Below are 25,907 nucleotides of genomic sequence, written 5' to 3' on the forward strand. Positions count from 1 at the left end.
TCCCCACAGTGACATTTGTTAACACATTCTCTCCTTTATAATATACAATGTTGGATAGTGAAACAGAGTAAATAAACACGTCATTGTTTAAAATAAATAGCATGCACTGTGTTCAAAGGATTGTGAAATTTTTTTTTTTTTTTTTTGGATTGTGAATTTTTATTTTGAACTCTTTTATATGATTTTAGTTCTAGAATACAATATATATTGTATTTTAATTTTATGTGATACAAAGATATTTATTTTATATGCAATATTAAGTGTTTATACTAGTCTTTAGATTATTATTCTTTTGAAAATATAAGCATCATGCATGACTAATTTGTAATCTAAGCACTGGAGGAAAATATTCTGTACTATGCAAAAATAAGAAAACATAGATAATGAATAGGACATGAAAGTAAGCTATTCTTTGGCATTTAGAAGTTCAGTCTTTTCAAAATATTTATTTTTTAAATTTGCAAATGATTTTTTTCTGAAGTGACTGCCCTCACCTGATTTTATGTTACTTTCTAGAATTTTCTTTTGGAGTTATCACAGTCACTTTAGATATCTTGACATATGTTATGTTTGGTAGAGTAGGGTTTTTTGTTTTTTTTTTTTAGTTGACAGAACAATTCCTTATGAATTGGGAATGTATTTCTTTAGATTAACTTTATTGTCCTTTGGTTATGTAACACACACATGAACAGAAAGTGTTTGAAAAATTGTGTTCTGCTTCCTATTTTAAGGAGGGAGTAATTTCTAGGACAGCATATTGAAAGGGCAGTCTCTGGAGATCAGGTCAAGGTAGAGAAGTACATTTCTTACAGGTTTCTCCATGGATATTCTAGGCCAAAGGGGATGTCACAAGCTGAAGTTAGAGAACGGGAAGGTCTGTTTGATGCAGCAGGTAGGAAAATCAAGGCAACCGGAGAAACTGTAGATAAAAGCCAGGTAGGCTGCCCAGGCGTCAAGAAAACGGACCAGGTGCTCTTTTTAGGTCACACTTGGTTCGATGTACTGTTTGCCAGGCACAATGTCCTCTTGATCTCTCTTTTGAATGATTCAAAGAAAAGTCCTATGAGTCATCGTTAATTGCTTGCCCTCCTGTCTGTAGCAAGTCCACTGACATCTGACAGACCCTTCTCTCCTGTGTTATCACCATCCTCTTAGCCCAAGCTGTTTTCATCTCACCTGGATTTTCTGTAGTGGCTCCCCCGATTCTATGTTTGCCCTCATCTAATTCATTCTCCAGAGGAGCCGGGGATCTTTTTAAAGAGAAGCCAGATCCTCTTCCTCTCCAACTTTGCACTGAGTTTTTTGTTTTGTTTTGTTTTGTTTTTTATTAGTTGGAGGTGCACTGAGTTTTAATTACATTGAGAATAATAGCCATTTTCCTTATAGAGCTCGAAAACTTTGGTCTCTGACTAATGCTTCCAGCTTCATCTCACATTGCCTTCCACCCCTGTTCCATCCCTTGAGCTTCAACCACACCGGTCCTTTTTTTGTTTTTCAGACGTTCACACTCGACTTTGCACTTGCTGTTCCTGGTGCTTTTCCTTGCTTCCTCTTTTTTTTTATCATTTAGATGTGAGCTCAAATGTAGTTCACTTTTTCAAATGTGTTTCCAGAGCATTCGCTCCAAAATAGTGTATTTTAACTTCTTAACCCAGCTTGCATTTTATTTACTCACACATATTTCCGTCATCGCATACAACTTTGTTTAGAATTCATTCATTCATCCACTACATATTTATTGTATTCCCAGTATATACCAGGCATTGTTCTAAGCACTTGGGATTCTTCAGTGAATAAAAAAGACAAAAGAGAGTCTCTGATCATATAGAATTCACAACAGCAGGGTAGGGAGAAAAATAGCACATAATAAATAAATAGTAGATAATAAACATGATATATAATGAAGTTATAGTTATGTTGGGCAGTGTGTTAGAAGGCAACAAGAGTAATAGAAAAAATAAAGTCTGATAATACAGATTGGGAGATCTGGATGGGTTTAGGGGCAGGATGCTTATTAAATCAGGTGGTTATGGTTGGCCTAATTGAGTTGATTATTAAAGTAGAGTTCTTTTGTTTCTTTTAACTTCAGCACCAGTCAGCAAAGTGAATAAGTACTGCACTTCTTCCAACTCTCATTCCACTTTGGGGAAAAAGAATATCATCATGTCAAGCATTACAATTGACCCAGATGTCAAGCCTGGTGAATATGTCATCAAGAGCCTCTTTGCAGAATTTGCTGTTCAAGCTGAAAAGAAAATTGAAGTTGTAATGGCTGAACCCTTGGTGAGTAGAGCTGACCTATAAACCTGAAATATTTTCTTGCCTTAACCATTATATTATAGATTTTCCAAAGAAAATAACATAGTTGAAAAATATTAAAGGAAACCAATCTGAAGTGGTATATACTGTATAATTCCAGCTACATGACATTCTGGAAAAGACAAAGCTATGGAGACAGTAAAAGATCAGTGGTTGCCAGAGGTTGGGCAGGGGTAGAGATGGGATGAATAGGCAGACACAGGACTTTTAGTGTAGTGAGTATGTCCTATATTGCTGGTCCTTTAATGGACCGGAACCTGGTGTTCCGGAGCCGACGATAAGAAAGTAAGAGAGAGAAAGAGGCTGATGGCGCTTGTTGGTCCTTTAATGGACCAGAACCTGGTGGCCTGGAGAGTAAGAGAAAGAAAGAGGCTGACATCCCCTGGCTTACAGGAAAGCCAACAGAGTCCTGTTCTCACGGCTCGCGCTGCTGCACGTAGGCACCAGGCGCCCTCTCGAGTGGGTGAAGGCACAGTGCGCCTTGTCGAGAGGGTCTTAGAAGCCCGGGCAAGAAAGTGAGCTCAGCAGGGCTCCGCGCTGCAAGGAATTAGCCAGAAATAGAGAGAGAGAGAGAGAAAGACAGAAAGAATAGAAAGAAAGAAAGACACGGGGACCCAAGCTCTGATGGAGCAAAGGTGTTTTAATCAACATGGTGTGGGCATATATACTGTCTTACAAGGTGGTTATTCTCAGCAAAGATAAAGATGAAAATTCCAGACTTACAAAACATAAGACATCCCTATCAAAGAGAGAGTTGCAAACAATCACCTTTTACCGTATGGCTCATAAAAAGGAAGAGGATACTTATCACCGTAGTGAGAAATGCCTGGATTCCTCAGCCCCGGGAAAGGCGTGCCTCTCCTCTTAATTCCTGTATATTCAGGAATTAATAAGGGCCAGAGGGTTCCTGACAGATCCAAAACAGCACACAGGAAGCCTCCTGTTAAATGCTTCCTGACACTGTATGATACTGTAATGGTGATACACGTCATCATAGGGTTATCCAAACCCATCGAATTTACAGCACCTGTTGTGAACCATAGTGCAGTCTGTAGAGTTTGCATCATTAGGATGTATCATTTATGAATACGCCCCTCTAGTGCACATGTTGATAATGGTAGGGGCTATGCATGTGTGGGCACAGGGGGAAACAGAAAGTCTGTTCTTCTGCTCAGTTTCACTGTGAACCTAAAACTACTCTAAAAAATAATGTCTTTAAAAACAAGAAAGGGATAGGTGATAATAAGTGGTCATCTAAAAAGCTGTAGTGGCTCTAGAATACACTTAGATGAGTTACTGCAGGTAACAAAAGAACAAAAATGATTTCACCAAGGGGAATTATTGAGACAGATAAAACATAAGAGAAAATGAAAGAAAATCTAAAATATCCTGTGAGTTAGTGATATGACGGTAGCCAAACTTAGAATAAGTAAACAGCTTTGAATTTACAGTACATGAGGATACTTAAAAGCATGAGGAGCTCTACTTATGGTGAGGAAGAAGGAAGGAAAAAAAACAAGAATCAAGGTTTGGGTTGGCTTCTAAAGAATTGTGAAGACTCTTTACGATAGATAATACAGTGGTTGGACAACAAGGAGAACAGATGAAAGGTGGAGACTGTTTAGCTATTGTATAAATCCAGGCTGAAATGAAAAGAGCCTTGAACTAGGGCATTAGCAGTGGAAAAAAGTGAGATAAATAACAAAAGCAGAATCAGTAGAACTTGATGCACAATTAAAATGGAATAGGTGTTTTGAGTGAACATGAAGGGTTAAAGATTTTTTGAAGTGTTCAAAAAGATGGTAGTATATTTATTTCGGTAAAGAAAACAAGAGTTTTATTGGGATAGTAAGAATGATTAAGGTGTTTGTGTATGTTAAGCTTGAGCTACTAGCAATCCAGACCATGTGGAATTATTTGGTAGCTGGAAATTCTTTTTGGGAATTTGCAGGAAACATAGATTTTGGCATCATCCACATGAGGATGATGATTGAAGCCAAAACAGCAGATGATAGCATCACGGCAAAGAAACTATAGAATGGCATTATTATTGTCAAATAATAGATGCATAGTACAGTGAACACTGGGGAACAGGTTATTGGACTTGGAAATTAAACAGCCTGAGAACCATTTCTGCAGGGTGAAGTAACTTTAGAAAGTAACTCTTGGGATTTGAAGGGAATGCATATGTGATGAATCAAGATCATGTTGGTAGATTACAAGTTGGGTGGTGATAATGAAGATGGAGGTAGAGGATGTAACAGCTGAAATGTATTTATTCCTTACATAACTGAATTAGAGATAGATGTTCACCACTATTTGATGGATGTGAGAGTTGGACTATAAAGAAAGCTGAGCACAGAAGAATTGATGCTTTTGAACTATGGTGTTGGAGAAGACTCCTGAGAGTCCCTTGGACTGCAAGGAGATCCAACCAGTCCATCCTAAAGGAGATCAGTCCTGGGTGTTCATTGGAAGGACTGATGCTGAAGCTGAAACTGCAATACTTTGGCCACCTGATGGGAAGAGCTGACTCATTTGAAAAGACCCTGATGCTGGGAAAGATTGAGGGCCGGAGGAGAAGGGGACAACAGAGGATGAGATGGTTGGATGGCATCAGCGATTCAATGGACACGGGTTTGGGTGTGCTCTGGGAGTTGGTGATGGACAGGGAGGCCTTGCATGCTGCATGGGTCACGGGGTCGCAAAGAGTCGGACACGACTGAGTGACTGAACTGAGACTGAGGGTCTGTTACTTGTCTGAGGCCCAGAGCCAATAAGCAGCAGGGCAAAGAGTTAGGCTTAACTCAACCTGCTATCCTCCTCAGAAGGAAGGAAGAAAGGAAGGGAAGAGAGTAAAGATGACCTAAGAAAGGAGGGAAGATGAAGGAAATGTATGTTATTAATTTTCTTAGTTAGGTAGGACTTACTGCTCATACTGTGATGGTCTGTGGGTGGGGTGCCTGCAAGTGTCGAGTTTCTTTCTGATCTTTAAATAGAGGACATTACTCTGAGGAAAGCGTCTATGAAATCATGTATTTGAGGTTTAAGAAATAATAGTACATAAAAGATCATTAACTAAAATGTATATTTCAGAACTGTATATCTCATTATTAATATATTCAGTTTAGTCATACCATGATTGCTTTCTGCATATCAAATTAATATTTATGCCAATGTGTATATATATATATATATGTATATATATTTATACCAATGTATATATTACATGTATATAATATAAAATTCTGTTTTAAAAATTAGGATTATGAGAGTTTGTAGATATGAAATAGTGCTTATAAGGTTTAATTAGAAAGGTACTTACTCTATAAAATGTTACTTTCTTCATCCATGGTCTGTGAATTACATGTTAGATTGCTTTACTGGCCTACTTAAATAGCATACAGTCAGAAAGGAAACCACTTTTTAAAGATATATTAAAAAAAGGCTTATGGAGCATGATGATTTTAGTTGATAATACTGTATTGTTTAACTGAAAGTTGCTAAGAAAGTCAAGTTTGTGTTTTCACTAAAAACAAAAAAGAAGGAAAAAGTGAATATGTGAGGTGATGGATGTTTTAATTGACTTGACAGTGGGAATCCTTTCGGAGTATATATGTATTTATCACCTTGTATCCTTGAAATATATTATACCTTTATTTACTCATATATCTCAATACAAACTTATAGAAAAGTAGAGATTATAGTATAATGACCCCTTTAGACCCATCACTTGGCTTTAACAGTTTGCAGCATGCACAGCACATTTTAAAACTCTTCTCCTATTTTATAAAATGTTTTATAAACAGCATGATGCAGTCTGGTCCTAACAGCTCTAAAATGTCTTGTATACCTAAAGGAATTTCAATTTTGAAATGTAAAAGTCTTGAGAGTAACATAATTAAAGGAATGTGAGTGAAATTACCTACTTTGAACGAGTCTATAATATGGCAATTTTATATCTTGCTCTTTGCTTTTTCTACCAATAACTAGTATTACTGACCTAACTCAGCGTCAGATTCTGTCATGTTAGACCATTGCGTTAGCCTTCTAACCAATCAAGTAGTGGTCCATCCCCTTTCCATTTTCCTTGTTCTCACCAGACTGTCCCTCATCTACAACACAAATATCAGTATTTTCACCTTCTTACTTTAGAACTCTTGCTTCCTTTTCATTCCTATGTATTAAATTCAAGTTCTTGGGGGGAGTCATTTCAGCCTCTTCAAAGCCTTGTTATAATTTGTATGATGTTTCTTGATTCTCCTATCCTGATGTATTCTGTGACAAAAGTATTGGCTTAAAAGTACCCTCCATACATTCTGTTGTTCTGATGTATTTGTTTTTATTTTTCTCTTGATCTAAATGCTTTTAACTCCTCTGTTTTTAAACCTCTGCTCATCCTTCCAACTTCCCACATGTTCCCTCTAACATAGTGATCCTTCCTTAAGCTAAATGAATCTGTGTTTTACTATAGTAATTTTGTTCACACTCCTAGATTCTGACATTGTCATGTTATGGTTTATCGTTTACATATTTATCTTTACCGATGTACGCTACTTGATGCCGAGAACCAGGTCTCTCTCCTCTTGTACCTGCAGCACTGTCCTTGGTGGTAGGCTCTTAGTAAAAGTTCGTCATATAAATTGAACTTATTCTTGAGAACACTGCTGTGGCCTGCACCCTTATTTTCCTTCTGACAAAGCATAGTATCATTGTGTTAGCCAGAGCTTCTAGTATTTCTTTCAGTATAGACTGATGCTGACTATATTTTATTCATTCATTTAACAGTTCATTTCAGAAACATCCACTATGTAATTTAAAGTGAGATTATTGAGTTATAGTGAGTAGTGCTCAGGATTCCATTAAAAAATAGGTGTTTCTACCCCATCATCACACTTAAGGGAGAAGAGACATTCCTTCCTTCTCCTTCTGACACACCAGGAAAATGCACAAATGTTGTAGACTCCGGCTGCTCAGGACAAACCCTGGCTGAGAAAATCCCCATCATATTTTATAGATTTTACCACCTACACTCCTATGTGTGCGTGCTAAGTTGCTTCAGTTATATCCGACTTTGTGCGACCCCATGGACTGTAGTCCGCCAGGCTCCTCTGTACATGGAGTTCTCTAGGCAAGAATACTGGAGTGGGTTGCCGTTTCCACTTCCGGGGGATCTTCCCAACCCAGGGACTGAACTTGCATCTCTTATATCTCCTGCTTTGTCAGGCCGGTTCTTTACCACTCTTACTACCACATCCTATGTACCAGCGTAATTTCTTCATGTCTAAATCAGATCTCTGCCAGCTTTGTTTCATTTATGTCCAAGTCTGAGTAGATGGTGTATCATCTACCCAGCATCACGATTAGATAATGAAAATACATTTAATTTAAAGTTGTCACAATGTTTTTATTATAGCCTCAGATGCGTTTATTGTGATCTCATTTGTTTTGCAATGTGTTTTGTACCCTTTCCAGTAATAAACTTCTGTTCAAGATGACTCTTTCGAGTTCTTGAATGAAACTCTCATTCTGTTTTAAAGAAAATAGCATCCACAAATTGTTAGATACGAGGAGCCTAAGGTGTCTCATGGTCAGATGGACACAGGTTACATGGAAACTTAGAAGCACCCATGTGAAAGAATTCTGTTAAAAGAATTTAATCAACCACTCAAATGAGAGAACTGGCCTCTTCATTCTCGTATTAGAACTCATTATAAAAGGAAGTTAAGGAAGCTGAGAGATTCAAAGTTTAGCTGAACTTGACTTCAGCCATGATTTCATTTTCGTCTCGAAAGATTCAAAAAGGTAGGGGAACCATTGATTAAAATTTCAGCTTGCAAGCTATGTAATCCAATACCTTAGGTTTCTTTATTCCTAAAAGGAGGTAGATCAATCCTGGATAATTGATCCAGGCACATTTGTGCTTATTTGTCACTGTTATTAGATTACCAGTGACCTATAAAGAAGATGGGGAAAAGGGCTTTAACCAGTCACCTGCTAATATAGACTGTATGTATTTAGTTTAAAACCAGCATTTTTTACAACTGTGTGCTATCCACTGTGTTTTGATAGTATTAAATATCTTTGTATTTTAAAGAGTTTCTGGTCTCTTATTTCCTCCAAACTGCATTTTTCTGTTAGTTTCCCCCCCTTCTCCGCACATGTTTATTGTCCATGGTATATAGTATTTATTATGATTGAGACATTGAACAGTTGATTGGAATCCCCACGTACATGGAGGGGCCTTTTTGACTGTGGTCTTTAGCGTGTAGCCATCTCAACAATCAATGTCAGCTCTTTTGCTGGGAGCGCGTCAGAATTTCCTGAGAGGGGTGCTTCAGTAGCCCAAATGAGAAGATTTAGGCTTGGCTACTAACATCCAGGGGATATAGAGGCAGAAGATAGCTGTTTTTTTTGTTTGTTTGTTTTTTGTTTTTAATATTTAGCATATACCTTTTCACTTAAAGCTCCCTGTCTTCAAGATGATACCCTGTCTTCAACTATAGAATCTCCCAGCCGACATCTCTGTTTTGCTCTTTGCTAAGAAGGGCAGTTGCTCTATGGGCAGAATGGAGAGACGGCCAACTTGCTAAGTAAGAGTGGGTGAGGGGAGTGAGAGGTAGGGTTTTAAACTTTTCCGAAATATTCAGCCAACCTCTTTTTTTGTTTTTGTTTTTTTAGTTTTCTCTTTTTAATTAAAAAAACATATAAAACAGGTCAATACAGTACCAGCTCTCTTATTTTTTAAATTTTTTGGCTGCGCTGAGTCTCCATTGTGGCACGCAGGCTTTTTCTCTAGCTGTGGCATATAGCTGCCCCGTGGCATGCGGGATCTCAGTTCCCTGACCACGGACTGAGCCTATGCCCCTGCATTGCAAGACGGATTCTTAACCACTGGACCACCAGTGAAATCCCTCAACACTCTTTATTTTAACTTCACCTTCATCCATACTTTCATAGTACTGAAGTCCTCCAATTCCTGAGCCTTTGGGGAGTCCCAAGGTACTGACTGGATTATCTTTTCCCCACTCTGCATCGCAAGCTCTGTCCCTTCCCTCTGATTGTGACTCAAATGTCATCTTCTCAGTGGTCATTAGGAAGTCCCCACCTCCATTGCAGCTTCCTATCCTAAAGTCCAAGACAATATATATTTTCTTTGCTCTGTCATTGGACTTTGTAATCTACAAAGACAGGGATTGTTTAGTAGGAGAGAAGGCCATGTTTAGTTGCAAATTATTGAAATATGTCAGTATCATTGTTACACTGTCAAAATTTTTTCAGTAAGCCCTTTTGTTTTCCCTGGAAGCTACATGTTGCTGTTGGTACTCTGCACACAGTTACTGGTTAAAGGGTCAAATTAGAGTATAAGGGATTGTGAAGTTTAGATTCATTATTAATATAGTCTATTATTTTGAAATAGTGACATTATAAAAAGTGGAAATAGTTTTAAAGGTTATGTAATAAAAATAGTGATCCTTTCATTTTTTATCAAGGTCATCACTGTCCATAGTTTTACTTTACTATTTTTCATGTCCATTATTTATCAGTCTCTATAGCACTTTCCACCTTAAAAAAAAAAAAAAGCACAGCTATGAGATTTTATATACATATATTTTTTTCTGTACCTGTTTTTATTTAAAAAATCAGAGATTGTTCTATTGTTAGCCCATGTGTGTTTGTCTCATTCTTTCTAACAGTTGAATGCTACTTCACTCAGAGCAAGTACTGTAAATTTTTTATACCAGTCTCTATGGATAAGCTGTTTGGGACTTACCCAATTTGAGGCCACTGCAAAAAAAGATAGTGTAGGGTTAGTCGTTCAGTCCTGTCCCACTGTTTGCGATCCCATGGACTGTAGCCTACCAGGCTCCTCTCTCCATGGAATTCTCCAGGTGAGAATACTGGAGTGGATTGCCATTCCCTTCTCCAGGGGATCTTCCTGACCCAGGGATTGAACCCAGGTCTCCTGTGTGCAGACAGCCTCTTTACTGTTTGAGCTACAGGGAAGACAACAGCAAAAAAAGATAGTACAGTAAATATTCTTATACATAAGTCTTTGCATTCATGTAAATGTGAATATAGACAATAATTTGGTCTATGGCCATAGCGCTGTGAACACACCCAGATCTCATCTGATCTCAGAAGCTAAGCAGGATCGGGCCCAGTTAGTACTTGGATGGGAGAATAACTTGTATTCTTTTTAGTTGTTATGTTAATGGGTTGCAGATACTACAAGCATGTTTTTAAATAGTTTATCTTTTCAAAGTCTCATATTGAAAGTACATCTGCTTGAGCAATGACTAAGCCATCCTTAACCATATTGTAATCAAACTGAGAGGTTAAGACAAAGTCCTTGATTAGTAATCTGTATTTAGTGCAGTACACTTCAGCTCAGTGCAGTCACTCAGTCGTGTCCAACTCTTTGTGACCCCATGGACTGCAGCACGCCAGGCCTCGCGTCCCATCACCAACTCCTGGAGTTTACTCAGACTCATTTCCATTGAGTCGGTGATGCCATCCAGCCATCTCATCCTCTGTTGTCCCCTTCTCCTCCTGCCTTCAGTCTTTCCCAGCATCAGGGTCTTTTCCAACGAATCAATTCTTCGCATCAGGTGGCCAAAGTATTGGCGTTTCAGCTTCAGCATCAGTCCTTCCAATGAATATTCAGGACTGATCTCCTTTAGGATGGACTAGTTGGATGTCCTTACAGTCCAAGGGACTCTCAAGAGTCTCCTCCAACACCACAGTTCAAAAGCATCAGTTCTTCGGTGCTCAGCTTTCTTTATTTATAATCCAGCTCTCACATCCATACATGACTACTGGAAAAACCATAGCTTTGACTAGACGGACCTTTGGCAAAGTAATGTCTCTGCTTTTTAATATGCTGTCTAGGTTGGTCATAACTTTTCTTCCAAGGAGCAAGCGTCTTTTAATTTCATGGCTGCAGTCACCATCTGCAGTGATTTTGGAGTCCAAGAAATTAATGTTTTTTAACTGATAGTGACATGAGTATTTCGCATTCAAACATCATTTCTGAGTTCTTATTATGTAAAAAACAGCTAACTCTCACTTTTGGGTTTAGGGAAAACTCTGTGAGGGTATCAAATGTTCAGAAATCTTTGAAAAAGAGTGATTTTATTGAGAAATGAAAAGTGTTGAGTATAAGAAAACATTGTGAGTGTTTCTGGAAAAGTTAATTGCTCTCTTTTAGTCTTCCTAGTCATTACTTTATTGTATAAATACCCTATGGGGTAATGAACTATGTAGATCTGTGTTCCTCAAAACATTACTGAAAACCTTTCAGTTTAGTATTACAATGAAAGAGGGATCAAGTAAGTCAAGTAAGTTGGGAAGAAACAGCTTATTCTCTCTGCTACACCACCCCTAGCCCAGGTTTTAAATACACAGTTCACATTAGGATAGCTCAGTAATTTCCAAACTTTTAGATACTTACAGAAGCAGTGTTCTCTTGAATTTACTGTGAGACTTAAAGCTAGTTAATTGGGCATATATACTACTGGACTGTATCATTATCATGTTGCATGTTTATCATGCATAGTAGTTGGTTTTAGAGATAGAAGACTTGTCTGCAAGATAATAACCAAAGTTTGATTAGTATTTAAGGACTCAAGTGCCAAAGACATACCAAAAACCTTTTGCCTATTAAGAAAGTCAAGCGCCATAAAACCAAAATTGAAAGAGACACATGTATCCCATTGTTCATGGCAGCGCTATTTACAATAGCTAGAACATGGAAGCAACCTAGATGTCCATCAACAGATGAATGGATAAAGAAGTTGTGGTACATATGCACAATGGAATATTACTCAGCCATAAAAGGAACACATTTGAATCAGTTCTAATGAGGTGGATGAACCTAGAACCTATTATACAGAGTGAAGTGAGGTCAGAAAGAGAGAGATGAATACTGTATTCTAACAAATATATATATATGGAATCTGGAAAAATGGTACTGAAGAATTTACTTACAGGGTAGCAGTGGAGAAACAGACATAGAGAACAGACTTGTGGACATGGGGAGAGGGGAGGAGAGGGTGAGAGGTATGGGAAGAGTAACCTGGAAACTTACATGACCATATGTAAAATAGATAGCCAGCGGGAATTTGCTGTGTGGCTCGGGAAACTCAAACAGGGGCCCGTATCAACCTAGAGGGGTGGGATGGGGAGGGAGATGGGAGGGAGGGGATATATGTACACCTACGGCTGATTCATGTGAGGTTTGACAGAAAACAGCAAAATTCTGTAAAGCAATCATCCTTCAATAAAAATAATTAAAAAGAAACTCAAGCGACATAAAATTCAAGTATTTAACCGACTCCAATTAAATTAGTTAGAAACATGATTCTCTGATAGTTAGATTAGGAATTTTTGCATTTCAATAGCAAATATGTTTGTGAGTTTATTTTCATGAGGGTGAGTCATAAATGAGAGAGGGAAATTGGGACTCTTGGATAGATAAACTTCAGAATATACATATTTCTAAATTCCAGTTTTTCTCTAAATTCTAAAATTCTAAATTTAAAATTCTAAAACTTCTAAAAAAAAAATTCTAAAACTTCTAAATTCTCTCTAAATTTCTAAATTCCAGTTGAAGAATGGCACTGGTTTTTTATGATACATATTTCAGGTAAAAATTCAATAAGAAAGCATAATGTAGAAAGTTTAGAAAATCATCCTAAAGAATCTCAATAAAAGAATCAGTTGTAATAGAATTGAACATAGTCTGAGACACCTCTCACATTCAGTAAATTAAATAATTCTATGTGGAATAGGAAACAAGAAAAGTAGATAGTAAGGCTGACAGAAAGGGTCATGCTGTGTATGCTCTTCTAAATTAAATTAATTAAATTTTGTTTATATTAGCACATCAGCACCTCCCCTTAGAACTAATTAATTACAAAAGAATATCTAATTACAAAAGAAAGCAAAACCAACTTATAAATCTCAACTGTTTAATATATGTAAATTTCCTAATATTTTGCATATACTTTTTTTTCAATTGTAGGAGAAGCCATTATCTAGATCTCTCCAGAGGGGTGAAGATCTTCAGTTTGACCAGGTATGCCAGTGTGGTTTTTTTTTTTTTTTTTTCTCCTGAAAAGAAAATGTTTATCCTAAAAGTCTGATCCAAATACATATACACCCAGGATTAAGAAATTTGTATATTTTGTTTAGTGGCCCTATATATCTTTATACACTAGATTCTGTCTGGAGCTGATAGTCTCTTTTATATAAATATATACATATATATTATACACACACACAAACTAAGAGGCCTGGCCAAGGACCAAACCCAGGCTGCTATCGTGGCAGTGCGGCATGCTAACCGCTGAGCTGCCGTGGAATTCCTTGGTCGTTTGGTTTTAACAAAACAAACAGAATGAGTTATGAGCTGTGAACTTTATTGATTTCTGTTTATTAAATATTTTAAAACTTTGCTTTTCATTGGTACTCTCTTTATTATGCCCTTTGAAAAATTTCAGGTTTCCAATTATATCCCTCAGTCTTTCCTTACATACAATTTTACATATTTGACCTCTTAACATTTACTTTTTTTTTCCCTGTTGGGGCTCTCAGAACCTTTATATTGAAGCATCTAGCCTGGTTTTCTCCCTTTCCACCCCCTTCTAAAAGCAGCGCCAGAGACAAGGACTTGGTTCTAGAAAGAGACTCTAGGGAGGAGACTTGAGAGAGTGATGCAGGGAAAAGGAAGAACTGATAGAGATCACTGCCCTGGGCACTGGGGGTTCATTCCATTCTGAGGGCTGTCGAGAATGTTGCCTATACTTGTCTGTCTGAAGAGTGGAGGGCTGCAGCATTTATCTGCAGTCTCCATCTGCAGTGGTTGTGGATTGTCCTAGGAGGCATTGACTATAGCCCATGCTCAAACTTGTAGCTGTGTTTGTGCAAAGATCAGGGGGAGTGCCTATGGACACGAAAGCCAAAGAAGCCTAAAAAGAAAATATACACTGGCCAACCCCCCCACCCCAAAATAACCGCCAAACCAGAAATCTTTGTATAGAATACGAATGTCTAAAATGTAGTGGTATTTTTCTAATGTCAGTTCTTTCCTCTTGCTAATAGTGAATATTTGATCAAGTGTTATTTTTACCATAGTTGTCTTTGCTCAATAATTATTTCATTATATACTGATTGTTTGCAAAACTCAATAACCGAGACCAGCTTTCTGTTGCCACCTAGTATTCCTGAGCTACTTTACTCATAATTAGGTATCTAGGAGATAGAACTTAATGCTCATGGTAGTCTGCTTGATTAGATAGAGAAGACTGGTTAGAATTACTTGGTGGAAGCTTACCAAAATACTGTGTTTCTGGATCCTGCTCCAGTTCTGCTGACCAAGAGTGGTGCTCTGGCACCTGTATTTTACAATAGCTCCCTAGGTGATTCTGATGCATACACTTAGTAAATAGCTGCTGGTCTAAGAAGAAGCTATAAATAAGAAGGCTTTTGTTAAGGTAATAAGATCACTTCATACAGCCCTTTTCAAATCTTAATGCCATTACAGAAGATACTAAGTACTAGTTATTATTAATGTATTACCAATATTTTAAAGGTAATATAAAGTATTTTAGATTATTCACATCTTGAATCTATTTAACTAATGATGAATGAATGATCAGAATTTGAAACTTATTAAGCAATATTTTAAGGAAATTTCCATTTCTTTTCTTATGTAAATGATTAATAAAACTAAATTATCATGCCCAATAGCTTGATTCTTTTTCACAATAAAAGCTATGTGTGAAATAAACTGCTTTTACATATGTATAGTAGCAGATGATGTTTTATTGTTCCTTCTTTAAATATTAAAAGGGATTTCCTTTAATTGATAGTATTCATTGTTAATGAAATATAAAATTTCAAAATGGCTTAAATAAAATTAGAATCTTGTTTTTATTTTAATTCTCTATATTAGAAACTATTCATCTGTCAGGTTATGATAATTTATAAATCGTAAGTGCATGATTAAAGGAAGACAGATTATAAAAAGAAGAATGCACAATCAACCTGTTTCACTCTTTGTTACATGAAAAATATAAAAGATTAGGAAAAATAAATGTTTAATTCCTAGAGGTCGCCATTTATCTTCATTAACTGACACTTCCTACGGTTGTGGAACTGAATGAGACCTTGAGTATTCCGACAGCCTGTAGTTTCTTTAGTTAAGTCAAAGTGAAGCGTGTTTTACTGTACACTAATTTTAAAATATCAATTTTATGAACAATGTTTGAATCCGATACTGAGTTTCTTATGAAGAGAGTATGTTTTTTCTCTGGATCCTCAAGATGAAAAGTGACCTCAGGGATGACTAATGGTAGCTGGTGTACCTCTTACCACCTCTACAGGCAAGCTGGGTTCATTCATGAAATGAATCTGATAAAACTAACCTACAATTCAGATAGTTTAAGGGATGCCTCAGGTTGAGTGGCAGGCATCCGTCCCACTCCATTTATGTTTATGCTGTCCATTTATATATTCTAAGCTTGAAAAGCATGTATATAACACATTTCTAATATGTTTATTTGTGAGTATCACAAATTGTGTGATTATAATTCTCTGTTCCATGTTATGGCAACAGAGAATAAAGTGGAGCTTTTCCCATAGTTCTAACGTGGGGTGGTCTTCTCTGTCTCGGCATCTCTTTATCCCTTCTAGTGGTAACATTTTAGAATATTTCATTCACATGAGTAGAGAGGAACTGGCCAGGGAAAGGAAGTGGATGTGATTGTTTCATGTTGTGCTTAACAGTTCACCCAGAGGTGTCATGAGTATAATCAGGGATGTTACTGACAGTCATGTTTTTACACGTGTAGCATATGGAGGCAGGAGAAGGGTGGAAAGCCACTGAACTAAACTGCATGGATTTGGGTAAATTTTAATAGTCAGTGAAATGTAACTCACTGTACTTCATTACTTGTCTAGACTCCCAGCCCTTATTTTTATTTTGAAACACAAGTATTGGTCTTGAATTACTATGTTTCGTGTTAGTTTATTCTAGAATTGTGGCTCATTTCTAAGTGACGGGAGCAGAGTTAGAAGCGTGGCGCTTTGATGTCTTTATTTCATCTTTGGCGACATCTTGTGTTTTCAGTTGATAAGCTCCATGAGCTCCGTAGCAGAGCACTGTCTTCCTTCCTTACTCCGCACCTTGTTTGACTGGTACAGACGCCAGAACGGAGCTGAAGACGAGTCTTACGAATATAGGCCTCGGTCCAGCACAAAATCTAAGGGGTAAGTGGTGCATGTCTTTACTTTTCTGTCTAGGCTTGAAGTACTTCCAGTGAAGAGGCTACAGTGTTACCAGCTGACGATTGTTACTGTTTGGTTACTTCTGTTACAAACTGGTAACAGAGGGAAAAGATGGCTCACACTTGAACTGTGAATCAGGTGGGGGTGTCAGTGGAAGCAGGCGCTGCCCTTCAGGAGCCCCTACTGGAGCTGGTCTTGCCGAAATGCATGTCAGGAGCGCTGTCTCAGCAGTGCAGTGAGGAGCTTTAGCAGTCATCCACAAAGTTAAAATAACATTCAAAGAAAGTCCTGTTCATGTGGTTTGTGAAGGGAAACAATTGTGATATTGAAAGACTGCTCAAACCTTGTATTCTTACGGTTGAGACTCTTCGTGGAGTTAAATCCTTGAACTTGTGTTTTCTTTCTTCAAATTTCCCAGGGAGATCATGGATTTAAGTAAAACATCTGTTTGTGTTCAGATGAAGGCCCATGGTTTAGAATTAGACTTCAGCAGATGCCACTTGTGATTTTCCAACTTAGATTTGTGAAAAGATGACCTGGCACTGTATTTTCATATTTTTCTTCCTCTTGTTCTTTTATTTTTTATTTTAAAATATGGTTTTGTTTATTTAAAAATTTCCATTTGTATGTTTTTTATTTTTTTAAAATTATGAACATATGATAACACATTTACAGGAGACTTGGAAAATACAGAACAAGGTTACATATCGTTCCATTATATATTACAATAATTTTTTGAAGTAGATAAGATTTTTAGTTGAAGTTTCAATATCAAACTCTAAAAATTAGCAGGATGAGTATACAGAGAAGTAGAAGGATATAGTAGGCACAAAAAGCTCTGTGAACCTATTCAACATAATTAAGATTTATACAATTTTCACACAACAGTAGGGGATAAATTCTATTCAATTATTTGGCCGCACCACTTGGCAATGTGGGATCCTAGTTGCCTGTCCAGGAATTGCACCCATACCCCCCTGCACTGGAAGCACAGAGTCCTAACCACTGAACCACCAGAAAGTCCCTCTAATTCTTTTAGATTAGGTTTAATTTCTGACAGATGTAGTAGTGAGATTTGCATGTAAATTCCTAATGTACAAAATGAGAACACAATTACAAAAACTTTTAACAGTTGCCATGAAACACCCTATGTACTAGGAATTCAGTAAATAACATGAAATACTAACCAAGAGCTCTTTTCATAATGCAATCCTAATTTGCGATTCTTGTTTCAGGGATGAACAGCAACGTGAAAGAGACTATCTTCTTGAAAGGAGAGACTTAGCAGTAGATTTCATTTTTTGTCTAGTTTTAGTTGAAGTTCTAAAGCAGGTAAGCTCTTCGGTTTCTGCAGTCTGTATTTCTTATTTTTCGCTGATTTTCTTTCATGTTTCAGTTACCTAATTTAGGATGTTACATGTAAAATTCTGGCTCACAGAAACATAATTCCTGTAATGTAATTGTGTGCCTCAGGGTTGCATGTCATGTACCTGTCTCTCCCCATTCTTTCTACCTTTGTTTGCCATCTAAGACATGAAATCATGTTAGTGAAATGGAGCTAAATAGAAACTGTGTTAAATACGGGCTTTTACACAAAAATAAACTCAAAATGGATTAAAGATCTAAATGTAAGACCAGAAACTATAAAACTCCTAGAGGAGAACATAGGCAAAACACTCTCCGACGTAAATCACAGCAGGGTCCTCTATGACCCACCTCGCAGAATATTGGAAATAAAAGCAAAAATAAACAAATGGGACCTAATGAAACTTAAAAGCTTTTGCACTACAAAGGAAACTATAAGCAAGGTGAAAAGACAGCCTTCAGAATGGGAGAAAATAATAGCAAGTGAAGAAACAGACAAAGGATTGATCTCAAAAATATACAAGCAACTCCTGCAACTCAATTCCAGAAAAATAAATGACCCAATCAAAAAATGGGCCAAAGATCTAAACAGACATCCCTCCAAAGAAGACATACAGATGGCTAATAAACACATGAAAAGATGCTCAACATCACTCATTATCAGAGAAATGCAAATCAAAACCACAATGAGGTACCATTACACGCCAGTCAGGATGGCTGCTATCCAAAAGTCTACAAGCAATAAATGCTGGAGAGGGTGTGGAGAAAAGGGAACCCTCTTACACTGTTGGTGGGAATGCAAACTAGTACAGCCGCTATGGAAAACAGTGTGGAGATTCCTTAAAAAACTGGAAATAGAACTGCCATATGACCCAGCAATCCCACTTCTGGGCATACACACTGAGGAAACCAGATCTGAAAGAGACACGTGCACCCCAGTGTTCATCGCAGCACTGTTTATAATAGCCAGGACATGGAAGCAACCTAGATGCCCATCAGCAGACGAATGGATAAGGAAGCTGTGGTACATATACACCATGGAATATTACTCAGCCTTTAAAAAGAATTCATTTGAAACAGTTCTAATGAGATGGATGAAACTGGAGCCCATCATACAGAGTGAAGTAAGCCAGAAAGATAAAGACCAATACAGTATACTAAAGCATATATATGGAATTTAAAAAGATGGTAACAATAACCCTACATGCAAAACAGGAAAAGAGACACAGATGTACAGAACAGACTTTTAGACTCTGTGGGAGAAGGTGAGGGTGGGATGTTCAGAGAGAACAGCATTGAAACAAGTATACTATCAAGGGTGAAACAGATCTCCAGCCCAGGTTGGATGCATGAGACAAGTGCTCAGGGCTGGTGCACTGGGAAGACCCAGAGGGATGGGGTGGGGAGGGAGGTGGGAGGGGGGATCGGGATGGGGAACACATGTAAATCCATGGCTGATTCATGTCAATGTATGGCAAAAACCACTACAATATTGTAAAGTAATTAGCCTCCAACGAATAAAAATAAATGGGAAAAAAAAAAATATGGGCTTCTAACTGTCACTATAGGCCACCTGTCATTTACTTACTTCAGTTCCTTTTTGCCTCCACTTTTAAAGAAATTCTCTTCCTAGCCCTCAAGCCTGCATTTCAACATGTAATAATTGTGCAGTGATTGTTGAGCCCACTGCTCAACAATCTGAGCAGTGATCAGATCACTGAGGGGTGATCTGAACTGTCAAGTGCAAATGATTTTCAGGATAATGAATTATTTATGTTAGTTCATTCAACGGGGTTCCCTGGTAGCTCAGTTGGTAAAGAATGTGCCTGCAAAGCAGGAGCCCTCAGTTCGATTCCTGGGTGGAGAAGATCCGCTGGAGAAGGGATAGGCTGCCCACTCCAGTATTCTTGGGCTTCCCTGGTGGCTCAGCTGGTAAAGAGTCTGCCTGCAGTGTGGGAGACCCAGATTTGATCCCTGGGTTGGGAAGATGCCCTGGAGAAGGGAAAGGCTACCCACTCTAGTACTCTGGCCTGGAGAATTCCACGGACTACAGCCCACGGGGTTGCCAAGAGATGGACATGACTTTCTCTCTCACTTTCATTCATTCAATAAGTGTTAGGGTGACTGCCGTTGGGTGGCGCTGTTCTAAGTACTGCTCTCCTGAGCTCACCGTCTCAGTGACAGAGACGGTGAAGATACAAATGTGTAACTTAGTGTCAGCTATCATGTCATACATGTTTTCGCTATTCACGATCAGCAGAAGTACAAGCGCCTGTACTGATGTGAAAGTATGTTTTCCATGGTTTGTAGTCTTTAAAAACTTATACAGCATTCAAAGATGATCCATGTATTTCCAGCCATGCATGCTGTAATGTTTTGGAAACGGGAAAATATCAGGTCACCTAAAGAAAAAGAATCATGTTTTGCATATGACATGTTTGGACAGGGAGTTTTGCTTTTGTTGTATAAAATGGAGTAGAATACCTAATATGACATGAAAAAGCAAGTATAAGATATAAAAAGTTAATTGATTTGATAGTCTTTTCTTGACATTACCAATATAAAAATATTTGAATTATGTAATCATGTGCACTTTGCCTTTGCTTTTACAATGTATGTGAAAAAATATTGAAATCTGAATATCTGAAAGCCACAGATAAAAATAATTTTTTCTTATTTTTTATTTTGTTTAAAATAAAAGTTTAATGACTTTGAATATGTGAAATAGATAAACACATTAATCAAAGGTAAAATCACTTTAATTTGTACCTTTCATAAAGATTTATTTAGTTAATGTGGGAAAGAAGTTTCCTCTGAAAGTTGTGCTTTCTGAAAGCCAGATTTGCTTTCTGTGATCTCTCAGTTTAGCTGGATCCTAGGGCTGAAGTCAGTAGAGATATAGAAGGAGCTGAGGTCCAGAAGTATGATACCATGAACAGACTTGGGCTTTGCGTTCAAGATTACATGCATATTAAGTCACTTTAGTTGTGTCCGACTCTTTGTGACCCCATGGACCATAGCCCGCCAGACTCTTCTGTGCATGGGATTCCCTAGGCAAGAATACTGGAGTGGGTTGTCACGCACTCCTCCAGGGGATCTTCCCGAGCCAGGGATTGAACCCAAGTCTCTTATGTCTCCTGGATTGGGAGGCATATTCTTTACCGCTAGCTCCACCTGGGAAGCCTCATCAAGGCTGATCTCATGCTAAATGTAGATCTTGTGAGGAGTTTAGTCATCAGTATTTGCATTTCTTAGTTAAATGATAGAGGAATTTCTTCTCCCAGCGAAAGATATTGCAGACTCCATGCACTGACTTTCAGGCCGCTCCGTGATCCGGCTCTTGGATGCCTTTTCTCCTTTGTTTGCTGTGATGGTCTCCCACTTAGCAGCTGGCCTCTCTTCTCATCTGAAAGTGACCTGTGTTGGCCCTGCCTTCAGAACGTCAGTGCATAGACAAACCCTTGGAAGGTTTCCTTTCTCCCCTTACCCTTCCTTCTCAGCTGTCCTTTTACCCTTCCCCATTGTCTTTGTCTTGATCTTCCTTTGCCTCTTGTTCCTTTAAAAAATCTAATAGTCCAGATTCTAGTAGGATAAAAAAAAAAATCGAGGTCTATCAACCTAAGAAAATCCTTTCACGCCCATTTTTCGAGTCCTCTGCACAAAATCCTTTCATATCCATGGTTCACATGGACTCAGAGTGTAAAAAGGGGAAATACAGTGCTCTCATAGCTCATCCTTGTTTTTGGTTCTTTCATCATACTCTTCTAACCTACAGTTCCTTTTCTACTTAACATTTCTTTTTTTTATAAATTTAGTTTTTAATTGGAGTATAATTTCTTTACAGTGTTATGTTATTTTCTTTTCTACAACAATATTTATGCCCTTTTTCTCTTTTACCATTATCCTCATATTTTCATTCAAATGCACTCATCAAAGAAATATATACCAAAATAAAATATATACCAAAAGCATGAGTTCAGTTCAGTCACTCAGTCACGTCCGACTCTTTGCGACCCCATGGACTGCAGCACTCCAGGCTTCCCTGCCCATCACCACCAACTCCCGGAGCTTGTTCAAACTCATGGCCATTGTGTCAGTGATACCATCCAACTATCTTGTCCTCTGTGGGCCCCTTCTCCTGCCTTCAGTCTTTGCCAGCATCAGGGTCTTTTCCAATGAGTCAATTCTTTGCATCAGGTTCAGCATCAGTCCTTCCAGTGAACATTCAGGACTCATTTCCTTAAGGATGAACTGGTTGGATCTCCTTGCAGTCCAAGGGACTCTCAAGAGTCTTCTTCAACACTACAGTTCAAAAGCATCAACTCTTTGGCGCTCAGCTTTCTTTATGGTCCAACTCTCACATCTGTACACGACTACTGGAAAAGCCATACCTTTGACTAGACGGAACTTTGTTGACAAAGTAATGTCTCTGCTTTTTAATATGCTGTCTAGGTTTGTCATAGCTTTCCTCCCAAGGAGCAAGTCTCTTTTTGATGTTCGTTATTTAAAAATCCTATATAGGTTTTCTCTTTCCCAGTAAAAGGCAAGTCTTTTTAGCTTCTTCAAAATAACTGCAACTACAGAAAATGAAGTAAAAATCAATAGAACTTTCTGAGCTATCATGACAAACGAACCCAATTTTTTTCCATGTCAAAATGATGTAGGGTTTAATAGATGCAGAGAGTAATCAATGGTAGTATATTTTGAATTTAATACGATTGTTACTTTTGTCCCACATAATATACATGTATTAAAATGTGATTCAGTTTTATTTTGATGAGATGGATGGCTCCAGGGGTAACCTGGAGTGTAGTGAAATATCGATACATGGTTGGGTCAGTCTTAAAAGGGGAGTACATATTAGTTGTGGATTAGTGCTTGATCTCATATATTACAAATTATTTGTTTATTAATTTGTCATGTCCTTATCACACGTTATGATGTGTCATGATCATATATTTAGAACTCTTCACAATACACAAAGAGCTCTGTGTCCCTTATACCACATGATCTTTCTGATAAACTTTGGGAATGTTTTTTAATCCCAGCAGTGTCATTTACTTGCTGTGTAACTTGCACAAGTTATTACTCACTGATTTTGTTGCAGGAAGGGGGACCCCTTCCAGGGCCCGAAACTGGGCTCTTGTCTAACACTCGGAAATGAATCGTCCGAGGAGACACATGCTGACAAAGCAAGAGATTTTATTGGGAAAGGGCACCCGGGTGGAGAGCAGTAGGTAAGGGAACCCAGGAGAACTGCTCTGCCGCGTGGCTCGCAGTCTTGGGTTTTATGGTGATGGGATTCGTTTCCGGGTAGTCTTTGGCCAATCATTCTAATTCAGAGTCTTTCCTGGTGGCGCACGCATCGCTCAGCCAAGATGGATGCTAGCAAGGGGGATTCTGGGAAGTGGATAGACACGCGGTGTTTCCTTTTGACCTTTCCCGAACTCTTCCGGTTGGTGGTGGCTTATTAGTTCCGTATTCCTTATCAGGATCTCCTGCCATAAAACAACTCATGCAAATGGTTACTATGGTGCCTGGCCAGGGTGGGCGGTTTCAGTCAGTGTGCTTCCCCTAACAATTTCTTTCCTCCTCTATAAAAGAATCATGAGAATTAAATATAATAATTAGATATGATAATATGAACATGGGAAGTGTCTAATAAATGCTATCTGTTGTTTTTATCTTATAGATAAATGTTCTTAGTTACAATGATTTGCTGAAGATTATAAACCTTTTTCTCTTTTTAAATAAAACTATTCTTACTGGTAAAATCAGTGATATAAAATTAGGTGAAATGGCCAGCATCTTATAAAATTAAAGTTTAAATCATAAGTTAGACAAAGGATTGAGATTATGTAAATGTAATGGGAAAATATCTGGTTAAATCAGTGTGATTTAAAACACTGGGAACAAAATTAAATCAAGATGATAAAGGACTAATTTTATTTTTTCAGGAAAGTCAGAAGAATAATTTTGGGGTCATGGCCGACTACAAATGTTAGAATGTTAGTACCAGAGGCTTTAGAATCCTTGATAAAAAGCATATTTAAACAGCGCCATAGCATTTAGAATGTTTGAGGTAATTTTTTTTCATATTGAATTTTAGCCATACATTTGTTCTTTGAAACCGACAAGATTAGGAAACCAGGCCTGTGAGCCACTTCAAGTTTTTAAAGGCTTAGTCTTGTCCTTATTATGAAGCATCAGAAGGTGGAGAGGTAGATCCTTAGGATTTTCAGATTTGACGTTGCCATTTTAGATGTTAGTGAGCAGCCCTGAGTGTTATGATGTTATTTGTGATCTTGCTGAGTCATGGGTTTATTCACTCTCTTTTTCATTGAGGACTGGTTATTTACATAATGAATGAAACTTGCTGACTCTGAGGTATATGTACCTTACCTGGTTTTGTGATTTTCCACTTTAACGATGCGCTAAAAGCATTAGATTTAAGGAATAGCTTTGGAATACTTGAGTATTCTTTAGAGTCTACTTGATATATCCTGCTTGAATGTTCAAGTAGAATTTGAGCTGCTTCTTTCTAGTCATGCAAATGACAAGATTTGAAAAATTCTTGATACTACAGATGAGACTATTTATTACTCCATGAACTAGAACATTTTTCTATAAACTGAAATAGGATTCCACCCCACCCCACCCCTTTTTGGAGATTCAGTTTGGGAATTTTTGTTGTTTTTGTTATTGTAAGTAAGGGGGATAAGTAGGAATTTCAAGAATGTCTGAGCATTCTAATAGTGTCCATTCTTAAAATTTTTAGAGAGTGTGCTTTTTTTCTTCTAAAAATTAAAACTGAGATAATGTTTCTTCTCTCACTTCTGTTTCTCTGTCTCTTTTCTAGCTACAATATGATAAAACTGAAAGCTTTTTTCCTTATTTGTTCCATTTATTAAATGTATTTTCATAGATCAGAAGCTGGGCACACAGTTTATTTTAGAGAAGTATGCTCCAACTTAAATTTCAGTCCTCTCATCTGCAAAACAGGGGACAAATACTACCATGTAAGGTTGCTATAAGTGTCATCAATAATGTATATAAAATGCCTGGTAAAAACTCAGCACACAGACACTTGAAAAGTGTTGGTAGTTCAGTATTAAGGTAGTAATAGAGAGCATACAACATGGGTAAATAGTGTCCCGAGCTTTCATTGTTAGACTTGTGGCATAGTTGGAGCCAGTAAAGACTACATGGGAGAAAGTATAAGTTAGCTTGTGTTTCACATCTCTGGCCTAGAGCACACCAGACATCCCTGTGAGGAAGTCATTATGGTAAAACCACAACACAGCACAGTGAGTGGGGCACAGAAAATTTTATTCATGTCAAATATAGTGTCATATTATTGCAAGGTCACTGATGTGTCTGGGGCCAGCCTGTGTGATTAGCGCTGTGAGTGTCACAGGAAGTTCTGGGAGTCAGGCTGCTTGATCCATATACAGCCTATTCCCAAATACAGGTTGGCATCACCTAGTGGTAGATATCTACTTTGTTTTAACCATCGATGGGTTAATCAGAGGGCTTACTGGGACTTAATGGCAGAAAATGAAGAAGAACTAAAGAACCTCTTGAGGGTGAAAGAAGATAGTGAAAAAACTGGCTTAAAACTCACCATTCAAAAAACTAAGATCATGGCATCCAGTCCCATCACTTCATGGCAAATAGAAAGGGAAAAGTGGAAACAGTGACAGATTTTTTTTTCTTGGACTGCAGAATCACTGCAGACAATGACTGCAGCCATGAAATTAAAAGACACTTGCTCTTGGAAGGAAAGCTATGACAAACCTAGACAGCATATTAAAAAGCAGAGCCATCACTTTGTTGACAAAGGTCCATATAGTCAAAGCTGTGGTTTTTCCAGTAATCATGTACACATGTGAGAGCTGGACCATAAAGAAGGCTGATTGAGGAAGAATTGA

The 25,907-nt window shown here is 37.9% G+C and overlaps 1 protein-coding gene across 14 annotated transcripts in view; it reads left to right on the forward strand.

Moving 5' to 3' along the window:
- The window catches only part of FRYL (FRY like transcription coactivator), a 300,909-nt gene that overhangs the window by 157,770 nt on the left and 117,232 nt on the right, over nt 1–25,907 (forward strand). For all 14 annotated transcript variants that reach the window (XR_009693420.1, XM_061146006.1, XM_061146005.1 and 11 more), the window contains 4 exons: nt 2,090–2,283; nt 13,346–13,399; nt 16,454–16,593; nt 17,847–17,943. Coding sequence is in view for 13 of the 14 variants with exons in the window: in XM_061146006.1 (XP_061001989.1) it covers nt 2,164–2,283; nt 13,346–13,399; nt 16,454–16,593; nt 17,847–17,943 (411 nt within the window). In the remaining variant the exon portion in view is untranslated. The remainder of the gene's footprint in view (nt 1–2,089; nt 2,284–13,345; nt 13,400–16,453; nt 16,594–17,846; nt 17,944–25,907) is intronic.

This window comes from Dama dama, chromosome 6 (assembly GCF_033118175.1).
Source record: "Dama dama isolate Ldn47 chromosome 6, ASM3311817v1, whole genome shotgun sequence".
NCBI classification, from domain to species: domain Eukaryota; kingdom Metazoa; phylum Chordata; class Mammalia; order Artiodactyla; family Cervidae; genus Dama; species Dama dama.